Source organism: Drosophila subobscura, chromosome A (genome assembly GCF_008121235.1).
Source record: "Drosophila subobscura isolate 14011-0131.10 chromosome A, UCBerk_Dsub_1.0, whole genome shotgun sequence".
NCBI lineage: Eukaryota > Metazoa > Arthropoda > Insecta > Diptera > Drosophilidae > Drosophila > Drosophila subobscura.
In genome coordinates, this window is record NC_048530.1 from 17035762 (window position 1) to 17047097 (window position 11336).

The window sequence follows — 11336 nt, forward strand, 5'->3', positions numbered from 1 at the left end:
TTGGGTGGGTGGGTGAATGGTTATTTGTTGTGCATGCTTCAACCTTAACCAAGTGGCTCCTCTGCATCCTCTTCTCAGTCCCTTCCACTTTTTACACACGGACAAACACACAAAATTGCACAATGACAAAAAACACATACAATAAAAAAAAACACTCTTATTGCTAGCTATAGACACTCCGTTTCTTCCACGAACTTCTCCAATGGATCTCGCACCGCACCGCACCCCATTCACCCTCCTCGAACGCCACTGCAGCGGGTTCGTTTGCTTTTCTAGCGATTCATGGCGCGACTGTGGCGCCTTCTCGACTCTCATTTGGTCTTCATTACGATGATCGGCTCGAGTATCTTCAGCATGTCGTTGTTCTCGGGTGCCCCGGCGCCGTTGCCACCACCGCCACCGGCACTGGATCCCCCACCGGAGCCAGAGCCTCCTCCTGTCACTCCTGCACCGCCGCTGGTGGCGGCATAGTCCTTGACAGTCTGCAGCTTGCTGTAGCCCTGCTGGTGCTGGCCGAGTGTCACCAGGCGGTGCTGCTGGTTAAGCACGATGGCCTCATGGTGCGGATGCTGCTGTAGGTTGCCGGCAATCTGCTGGATCTCGTGCTGCTGCAGCTGAAGCGTCGCCAGCTCATCGTTGGAGTTATCGCCGTCCAGCTGGGAGTCCGATTTGACGACCGTCACGAAACTGTCGCCCGAGCCAACGCCGACGCCGTCATCCGTCTCGTACAGCTGCTCGGAGGTATCCTCCTCCGTTTTGGCCCGAAACTCGGCGCTGGCGGAGCTGCTGCGCGGCGTGTGGCTGCGCATGCGTCGCATCCGAGCGTACTCGGCCTGCTTGGAGAGCCGCTCCTTGCGCTCATCGTTGTTTTCCGTTGCCCGGATCTGGGCGCGCTTCAACCGTGCCCGCTCGCTGAGCTTCTGCAGGCGTACGGCCCGCTGATCGGGCGTCTCATTCGCCCGCACCGCCCGCTGATGGGCGGCCATCTTGTCCAGCCGCAGGCGCTTCTCATCCTTCGTCTCGTACTTGTTGGGACCGCTGCGCCGTGGCGTGCCCGGCGATCTGTTGTCCCCGTCAGCCGTGGAATGTACATGTATGTGGCCCTGCGATCCACCAAGATCCTGCTGCGTCGGCTGCGAGAGGGGCCGGCCGCGCCTCGGGGCGCTGCTCAGCTGTGGGACGGCGAGCATCTGGTTCAGCTCATGCTCCAGCAGTGTGTTCACCTTCAGCTGCTCCTCGCCGCCCGCGTGGCTCACCATCACGTTCTTTCGCGGCCTTCCACGGCCAACCGTCGGAACGATCTGCTCCTGCGCCTGCTGCTGGGCCTGCTGCTGCTGCTGCTGATGCCCCAGGCTGGTGACGGTCAGCGTGGGATTGGTAGAGGTCGCCGTCAGTATGTTGTACTGGCCCGTGGATGTGGGACTGCTGCCGCCGCTGGCGCTGGCAAAGTGGACCGGGGTGAAGGGCGGCGGCACGGCGCTCGGCCCGATGCCCAGCTGGAAGCCATTGTGGTACATGGGATAGTAGGCGGTTGTGGTGGTCGTCCCACCGGCTCCGCCCGCTGACACAGCCCCCACCCCGGCCGCGCTTGCATTCGACGTCGTCACGGTGGTGCTGGCTGTGTTCGTGTTGCTGTTGCTGGGGAAGGTGGCCAGGTAGGGGAACTGGTTGTACAATGGCGTTGCCTGTCCCGCCGCCGACTTGAGGACCTTCTGCTGGTCGCCACCGCCGGTGGTCATGATTACCTTGGCCTCGTTCTGTCCCAGGCTAACAGACCCGCTGTTCTCGCTGGTCCCGCTCGCACCTGTAGAGGATACCGTTACCGTTCCAGCTGCTCCATTGTTGCCATTGGCCGACTGCAAATTGTAGCGGTGAATAGAGCCAGAGCGGGAGTGAGGGAGAGAAAGAGATAGAAAGTGAGGTTAGATCAGATGCTGCCTTGATCACTGCTTGCTAAACTTGAATGAAAGAATGAATTAGAGAGAGAGATGGTGAGAGAGATGGGAATTTGGTTATGAAGCAGTGCACGCACATACACACATACACGCGCGACCGCCCGGCGAGCAGCAGCAACAACAACAACTGTTAGAAAAGCAACGAAAGGACACACACATTTCGCTTGCTGCACCTGTTTTCGTTTTAATAAATCGAATTAAAAGACACTTTTGTTTGTTTAGATTTGGTTCTTGTTGGTAAAAGTTTCATGATTTGTTTCCATTTTCATTACATCTCTTCTTCTACATTATCTACACTCTAAATTGTTAATTAATTAATTTTAGACTTGTTCCAACCACCCTCCCCCCAGCTCCCGCTCACCAAACGGTCAGAGTTTCTGTTTGCATGTGTGCGTGTGAAAGCGAACAAAAATTGATGAGAACAAGTAACCAATAACAACAATAAAAAAACATTAAAAAAACAAGCGTGTAAAATTTGGCTGCGGTCGAAATGGGGTCGCCCATTTCCGTTAAGGAACAACAAGGAAAAGGAAAACAACAAAAAGAAGAAGCAACTCTGACTCCCTGATGCAGCTCTGAATGTCTGTCTGTTTGTCTGTGTGTGTGTCTATGTGGAGACGGAGCTTTCGAACTCGAATTCAGTTTCGATCTTTGACTTGTTGCTTGTGCGCTGCGCTGCGCTGCATTGCCGTGTGTGTGTGGGGGCTGCTGCTGCTATCGATCTACCCGATCTCTGTCTCTGCTCTGTCTCTGTCTCTGCCTCGTGTCTCTGCTATGGCTGCTGCATACGCACCTGAAGTTCCTGCTTCTTGGCGTACTTGTGCGGATACAGTTCCAGGGGGCCGGAAGCAATGCTGAAGTGCGGCACATGCGCCTGCAGCAGCTTGGGTCCCTTGCCCGGATCCTCGCCGTAGATCTGCTGCACAAATATGCTGCCCTGATCGCCGCCACCCTCCAGCAGTGTGGCCGTCACCTGCTGCTGCTGCTGGCCGGCAATGGCGTACCGCTGCTGAACCTGCTGCTGCTGCTGCTGGAGCTGTTGCTGCTGCGCCTGCTGCTGGAGCTGATGCTGCTGCTGCTGCTGTTGGGGCGTCTGCGGCTCCTGCTTCAGTTGCATGGGCGGACGGGCGAGGCCGTGGGCAATGAACATGCCCTGGCCGTTGAAAGCCTCATAGGTGATGGCCGAGATCGAGTGCTGCATCTGCTGCAGATCCTCGCCGACAGCATGGGGTGTGCTGGCACTGCTTCCGGGTCCTCCTCCTGCCCCACTTCCGGGTGCTGGCGTGCTCGATGCCTGAGGCGCGGACACCGTCGTAACGTTTGCCTGGTTTAAATTAATATTATGTTCATTATTACAATTGGCTGCCGCCGCTGCGGCGGCGGCTGCTGCTGCTGCTGCAACAGCCAACACCTGCTGTTGCTGCTGTTGTTGTTGCTGCTGCTGCTGCTGCTGGGCGGTCGTCGTTGCCGTTGACGATGAGGAGGACGTCGTCGTAACCACCACCGACGACACGGCACCGTGCACATGCTTCAATATCTTTTTCTTTTCTCTGACCTTTTTGGCGTAGTCGTTCAGCTTTCTCAGTCTTTCCTTGCGCTCCTCCGGTGACTCGTTGGCGATCCGCTGGCGCGCCCTGGCCGCCATCTCGGCCAGCCGCAGCTTCCGCTGGTCGGACGACTCGCTCGCCCGATACATGCGCATCCGCTCGGCCAGCTTGGACAGTCGCTTCGATCGTTGATCGGGCGACTCCATGGCCCGGCGCAGCCTCTGCCGCGCCGCATTCCTTACCAACCGCATCGCCCGCTCGATCTCCGACTCGTTCTGGCGCCTCTGCCGGTTCGCCTCCGCATTGCGCAGCAGCCGCTTCCGGTACTCGTCTTCGCTCTCACGCTGTCGTCGCTCGCGCATCCTCTCAGCATTTCTGGCCAGGCGGCGCTGGCGGGCCTCGGGGCTCTCGTTCCAGCGCTGCTGATGCGTCGACGTCCCAGTGACTGAGGCAGAGCTGGCGCTCACGCTCGATGTGGGCCCCAACGGTGTTGGCGGCGGCTGCTGTTTCAATGACAGTGGCTGCTGGTGTGTGTAGGCGGCGGGTAAACTGAGCTGCAGCTGCTGGTGCTGGAACTGCAGCTGATCCTGCTGCTGCTGTAAATGATGCTGCTGCTGCTGTTGCTGTTGTTGGAACTGCTGCTGCTGATGATGGTGCTGCTGCTGCTGCACTTGCTGCTGCTGCTGAAGCTGTTGCTGATGATGGGTGGAGAGGGGTACCAACAGCGCTGAGGGATGCTCGATGAGTAGACGTGCATTGGGTCCATTGATAGACAGCACATGGGTGTACTGCTGCTGCTGCTGCTGCTGCTGGGTATGCTGCTGCTGCTGCTGCTGCTGTTGGTGATGGTCAAGTGTGGGCTCTATTTTTATCCCATTGGGATCTGGTTCCATTATTGGTCAAAGCCGGAACAACAATCGAAATTGTCGTCTCCCTGGTCAACAGTGCTTCTGATGGTGCGGCACCTGGCAAATGTATTTGGACTTGGACTTCGATTTTGATTTCGGTTTTTGTTTGATCTTCTCGCGACTGCTCCTGTGATGCCTCATCTAACGGCCGTAACTTGGGTGAGTGCCACTCTCTCTCTCTCTCTCTCTCTGTCTCTGTCTCGCTCACACACTCTGACTATCTATCTATATCTTTTGTGCTCTACTTCTTCCTCTGTGTTTGTTTTGTTTGCTGATTTCCGATTTTTGTCGTTATATAAAGAAATATGTGTGCGTCCGCTCTCTTTCTCTCTCGGTTTCCTACTCATCGCTCTGCCAGCCAGTTGTTGATTTCTCTTTCCGCTTCTTCCACCTCTTTTGCGCATTTGTCTCGTTCGTCCGCTTGTTAATCAATTCGCAATACCTTTCGAAGCGATGATCGTCCTCCTCCTTCTCCTCCTCTTTCTTCTTCTTCTTATTCTTCTTCTTCCTCTTCACTTCCAATAAGATCTATCGTTGTAGCACATGCAAATATGACGAGAATACAAAATATATCATTCATGTGGTGGTATACAGTATTTTGTGGGGGGGTCGGCAGACGGGTTTGCGTCTGCGCTAACTTGATTGCGCACCTTTTGCACCGCAGCGTCGACTTCCGATTTTGCGTAATTGCCTAAGCGCGCGCGCCTTTTTGTGCGATAAATGGTTATTTTTTGCTCTTTTCGGTTTTTCTCTTTGCGCTTCTTTCTTTCCCAGTACTAGTTGGTGCGTGCCGCGGATGCTTCCTCTTCTTCTTCGGTTGTGAGTGACAATTGGCGCCGCCGCCGCTGACTGCCAGTGACTTCCAATCCAAGTGGTGGGGCTTCCAGTACTTCCAATCGATTTTTCACATGATTATGTGTATATGTACAGCCGCACACACACACACGCATGCACTCTCCCATGCACACATACACCATCAACTGGCGTCTGTACTCGTGTGTGCGTGTGTGTGTATTTTTTCTTGCCTATTTTGCATGTGTTTTTCGAACACAAAAATGTATTCTGCAAGTTTCCACTGATTTAGGTATTGCGTTCGCTAATAAAACAACAACTCAAGTGTTCCGTTCTGCTCTTCACTAGCCGATTACTGATGATTCGGGCCCTGTCGGCAATTCAGCTACAAAAATGGCACATCTGCTAGGGCTCTCGGGCGCTCAGAGCTCCCGATTGCTGGCTTTATTCAGGGACCTCCCTCGTTTTCACGATTCGCGTTGCCACGGATAACAATTTTCTCCACTTTTTTTGTATATTTTTGTATCTTTTAAGAACAACACGACGAAAAACGCGCAAAATTTCCGGCTAAAACGCGTCGCTGCGTCAACACCAGTGTGACCGCGGAACTATCGATAAGATATACCGACATACCCTCGGAAATATACCGAAAAATTCCCTTTCATTTTCCAAATATATTGTAAATATACCGTAAATCCTAAATCCATTCTATTTCTAGTGTTCGTTCGGCAAACAACTCTTTTTTGAGTTCAAAATTTTCAGTAACTTTTTTATAATATTCAACACAAAACTGAAGTACCTGGTCAATGCGGACTCATCTCTGCGACCAACCAATTTCGCACAAGCGATTAAATATAAAAAAAAAAAAATCATTTTCCTCGACTTTGATCTTCTGTTTAATATTACCAGCTGGTTAGGAATCTCGGCTTTAAAACTGTAATTTTTCTCGAATCATCATTCAATTCTCCACAAGAATGGCTATTTTTCATGATTTATTTTCATTCGATTAGGTTAAAACTAAAAGAGTCAAACAAAAACATGGCATTAAAAGTAATGTGGGTGGGAATGGAATGTTACGTCATTTGACAATTTGTTGCTGGCCAACCGATAGAATAGTATTGGCAATTGTGTACCCTGTTTGGTATAATTAATATATAAATTCCATTTTACCAGCTGCTTTTAAACATTAACTATTACCTTGTCTTAGACTTTTTTAAATTTTGTATATGTTTTCTATGTATATACCTATGTCCTGTATACCGATCTAGATACATTCTCGGTATCAATAATCTTCAAAATTTCGTTGAGATGGCTCATCAACACAGATTGATTTGTTTTTGCGAGGATATGCGAGGAATTCGAGGATATCCATTCCTCCAAGGGTACTAAATGTTGCTTATTCGGTGCCAAATGTTGGGGAACAGTGCTGCTCACTTTTCGCAGCATGCTGTTGGCTCATACAAATAAAGTTTCCAACGGTAAAAGACGTAAGGGGGAATGGAATTCAACGTAAGTGCCCCCTCTAGGAACATTTGAAGAACATGCGTATGGGAGGTTCGATACCCTAGAATCTATTTAAAACAAAATGGAATTTAAGAGACGGATGACATTCATTAAATATACCATTTATACCGATATACCGTAAATGGTATACCGCAATTGGAAGGGAGTGTGTGTGCGCGTGTCTGTATGTGTATGTACATGACAGTCGAGATTCGGAGATCTGGCAATTCCATTCCATTCCAGTCACAAAAAATCGAGTCAAAAATCGGAAAACGGTCGTGCCATCGATAGATTGGCGCGCAATCGCTTAACTTATCGCCCACCAATGTGGCGCAATAATAAGATTCTTTTGTTATTTAATATTTAATTTCCTATTTCATTACAAACTAAATGATTGATAATTGCAAAACGCTACATTTAAAAATTGTGAATGCAATTTTATTCAAGTATATTCGTTTTGTTTTCTCGTATATCTTTCTTTTTGTTGTTGTTTTTTGTGTTTTGTTTTGCTTTGTGACTTTGTGTTTTGTTGTTCTCTTGGGTGTTTATTGCACATTGCAATGCGCAAAAAAAAATGTATTTAATCTTAAGTTTACAATAAAACAATTGCTAAAAATATTAAGACACAGAAAACAAGGAAAACCAATTTGAAATTTCGACTAGAACTTAATTGTTACCTTTATTAATAATAATATAATAATGTTAATATATCATTGTATTTTTTTGTTTGTTTTTTTTTGTTTGCAATTTCCCCTTCAGTTTAAAGGAAACTTACATTATTTTTTGTATTTGTTTTGAGAGAATTTGGGTGGCTTTTTGGGTGTGTGGAAGAGGGCGTGTGTGTGTGTGTGTTTGGGGATGTGGAAGGATTGCGTGCTATAACAAAAATTGCGTTATACATAATGCCTGGCAACGGATCATTTGTACATTTACGTGTGTGTGTGTGTGTGTATACATCCCTCCACATGTGTATGTATGCCCCAGTCAAGTGTGTATGCATATGCGGCCCTTATGTGCCCGTCAATGTCCGTTTTCGGTTACATGGTTACACACACTCACACGCCACCACCACACCACACATGTGGGGGTTGGTTGGTTGGTTGTTCTCAAGCGCCAGGGTGCCTCACGCCATGCCATGATGGGGACTCCACTGGAGGGTAATTCTTACACAGCTGAAAATCAATGGGCACGTTTGTGTATTGCTTTACCTTATTGCAGCTCGATCGGATCAGTCTGAATAACGAATAACATTGCTACCCCCTGATACACCCCCCACACTCCTACCACTATTATGGCGGTGACACTTGTTGCCTCCTGCCGACCTGCCTCTTGAGTCCCGATTGCCATTCTCAAATGTTTGCTTTTTTTTTATGTACAGTTACAGTGAGACGCCCTAATGCATGTGTTGTCATTGTAGGGTTGAAGCTCCTTCTGGCTTTCTCGTGCGTGCGTTCGTGTGTGAGTGTGAGCTTACATATGTGAGCTTTTGAGTGATGTGAACATACAGTTATGTATGTATGCATGGGCATGTGCGTGTGTGTATGCATAGCCTATGTATGCATTTATATATATATATATATGTGTATGTATTTATATACCGTACGAATATAATGCATGCACTATAAAAATACTTTACTTTACTTTACTTTACTTTTTTGTTTACTTTACTTCATCATCATGTTAAATGTTAACTTAAAAAAAAAATTGCCGGCCCCTAATATCTATGTGTGTAAATGTGCCACCATCGTATTCCGTTGCTCCTTCTCCTTCTCTTCTCCTTCGACTTGACTCGTGTTTTCTCACTTTTCTCAACTGCTTTCTGGTCTCTGCCTCTGCTAATCCTTGTTTTTGCTCTCGCTCTACATACATATGTATACAATATATATATATATATATATATATAATTTATAGATGTCTAAAACGACGCCGTTGATCCTCTCTCTCTACAGCACTGTCTCCACTCAATCGCTCTCTTCTGCATCTCTTCATCTCGTCTTCTTTCCACTGCTTATCTTTCTCTCTGTGTTTTTGTTTTTGTCTGGAGCCAGCTCCAAAGGTTTTGCCGTGCACTGCTTGCACTGCTTTCACCGCTTTTACACAGCTTGCTTTTTACACTGCTCTTGCTGCACTGCCTTCCCCAGCTGATCCTCTCCAGACCTGTCTGTCTGCTGTCTGCCTACGTATGTATGTGTGTGTGTGTTTCTGTTTCTGTTTATGTGTGTGTGTGTTGTGTGGTGTTAGTAGCCCTTTAGCCGATCCGCTAGCGGCGGCTTTATGACCTTGGGCGCACTGGCCCTCGCCACCCGCATCCGCTCCGCCGCCTTGGCCAGCCGCTTTTTCCGCTCGTCCGACGTCTCGCTGGCCCGTCGCAGACGCTGCCTGGCGGCGTTCTTCATCAGTCTTAGGGTTCTTTGTACTTCGTTTTCGTTCTGGCGACGGACGCGATTCGCCTCGGCATTCTTGGCCAACCGGAGGCGGTACTCCGCCTCCGACTCCTTGGATCGCTTGTCCCGCATCCGAGCCGCGTTCCGCTCCAGTCGCCGCTCACGGGCCTCAATCGATTCGTTGCTGCGCCGACGGGCCGCCTTTTGGGCGCGCGACGATTGCGACTGGTGGCCACCGCCAACGCCGAGACCGATTCCAAGGATCCCACCAGCACCACCACCGCCACCACCTGGGCCGCCGACAACGACAACTCCCGTGGATAGATGATGGTGCAGGGGATGCGCCGCTTGCTGATGCTGCCCGCCAACGTTCTGTTCGGACTGCGAATGCTGCTGCTGCTGCTGTTGCTGCTGCTGTTGCTGCTGCTGTTGCTGGTGGGGATTGCCCGCCTGCTGCTGCTGCTGCTGGAAGGTGTTCTCCAAATTCAGGACAGCCGCAACGTTGGCAACGCTGTTGGCCGCCGAACCTGAACCGGATCCCGCTCCTGCTCCCGGGGTAGTGCCTGCACCGCTCCCACTGCTCCCGCCGGCTGTGGCAGCGACGGACACGGAAACGGAGGTGGTGGCAGAGGCTGCGGCTGCGGCGGCCGCTGCGGTTGTGCTGTAATTGTTGTACTCTATGAGGCCCCGGTTCGAGGGGTAGAGATGGTGCATGGGACTCTCATAGCTGAGGTACTCCGGCTTGATGAAGAAGGGATCACGAGCGGTGAGCGGGGCCGTCGGCGAGCTGAGGAAGTACAAACGGCTATGGTGGTCTGTGGTTATGCTCCCTCCGCCTCCCACACCCGCGGACATCGAGGGATTGTGCGCTGGGCCGCGACTCTTCCGTTGCGTCGTTGGGGATTCGTTCGGTTCGGTTCGATGTGATGAGGATTCCCTAGATTGGATGTCGATGACAACGATGGCGCTCTGCTCTCTCTGCTTCTCTCTGTTCCCCGGTCACGCTCCCAGCTATCAGCGCCCAGCTCCCAGCTGCCAGCTGCTGAGATTTATTTCGTTTCTTGGTTTATTTTTTGGGATTTTGTTTTGCGAATTTGTTATGCCGATTCGTTGGCCGCGTTTTGGGAAAGCACAATTAACTGGCTAAAAAAATGTGGCGAGTAAACAACAAAAGCGACATAACTAATCAATATGGAAAAAAACTTCCAAATTCTGGTTGGAAGCGCACCTTCCACGACACTTTCGGCTCTGGCCTGCGCGCTGTACACACACACACACATACACACTTGAACACACAAACACCACCACGCATGCACCGTATTCGTGTGGAAGTTTTGTTGGCGCTGGCTTCCAGTGGAGCCAGGGTGGAGAGCTTTCCACTGCCCAAAATATCGTTACAGCTGTCCCCAAAAGCTGAACAGGGCTGCAATACGTGGTGTGGCAACGCTGAACCTGGGCGCGCACCAATCGCTCGTGTCTATTGCATTTGAAAATCCTGTTATTGTTATTACGTCACCTAGTGGCAGAAAGAAATGCAAAGAAAATATTTATTTTCATGCAAATTAATGTAATGATTGAGTCATTGTTACCATATAAATTGCTTCATTTGAATAAATTCGTTTTCACTCAAGCAGGCTCCGCAGAGCCTGAAATAACATCAATTTTTGTGAATTGCATACATATTTATGCTGCAAAAATAATATTTATTTTTTTATTTTTGCCGCCAAGCAACAAATGATCAGATGACGCAATATTTTATTCCCACTTACGTTTTTTTTCATACAAACTTACGTTTTTACACATTATGTAATTGATATGTAGCAAGTGTGTAATTATACATCTGTGGTATTTTCGTCCTTATACTTGAAACGCAAAAATGAGTCCAGTGACTACCCTACCTTGCTGAGTATCATTTCTGGACTTTTTGTTGGGAGCTTTTTTTGTATATTTATTAGGAAACTATTCCTATTCCAACGACGAATTTTGCTATTTATGGCTTCCTTGCAGATAGCGAGAATCTGCATAGGGATTGAGATAAATTGTTACATTTTTAAACTTTAATTTTTAAATTTGACATTTGACCTTCAGTCATCATCTGACATTCATTTGAATAAGCGTATCCAGTTTTAATTTATGCAGCATATAGCAATTGAAAAACGCTAAATTGGCAATTCTGCTTACGGTATACCTCATAAATCCGCGGTCACACTGCCAGGTCTTGCTCATATTTGAAGCGCAAAGAGGAGA

At 49.2% G+C, this 11336-nt stretch overlaps 2 protein-coding genes across 8 annotated transcripts; both read right to left on the reverse strand.

The window, feature by feature from the left end:
* Window positions 1–201: 201 nt before the first annotated feature.
* On the reverse strand, window positions 202–8358 carry LOC117895425 (putative uncharacterized protein DDB_G0271606). Of its 7 annotated transcripts, none has more exons than XM_034803086.1 (3): window positions 8347–8358; window positions 2749–4878; window positions 202–1856 (listed from the first exon to the last, which is right to left on the reverse strand). In XM_034803086.1, exons 2-3 carry the CDS (start codon window positions 4393–4395, stop codon window positions 312–314), a joined length of 3192 nt encoding a protein of 1063 aa, XP_034658977.1. In that variant the 5' UTR covers window positions 4396–4878; window positions 8347–8358; the 3' UTR covers window positions 202–311. The 7 variants fall into 7 exon arrangements, with proteins under 7 accessions (XP_034658977.1, XP_034658968.1, XP_034659004.1 ...); XM_034803077.1 differs by lacking the exon at window positions 8347–8358 and adding an exon at window positions 5061–5804 and having other exon boundaries at window positions 2749–4938; XM_034803113.1 differs by lacking the exon at window positions 8347–8358 and having other exon boundaries at window positions 2749–3402; window positions 4174–5804.
* A 1-nt stretch (window position 8359) lies between these two features.
* LOC117895510 (neurogenic protein mastermind) lies at window positions 8360–10358 on the reverse strand. The gene has a single exon (XM_034803213.1). It carries the CDS (start codon window positions 9942–9944, stop codon window positions 8943–8945), a length of 1002 nt encoding a protein of 333 aa, XP_034659104.1. The 5' UTR covers window positions 9945–10358; the 3' UTR covers window positions 8360–8942.
* Window positions 10359–11336: the final 978 nt, after the last annotated feature.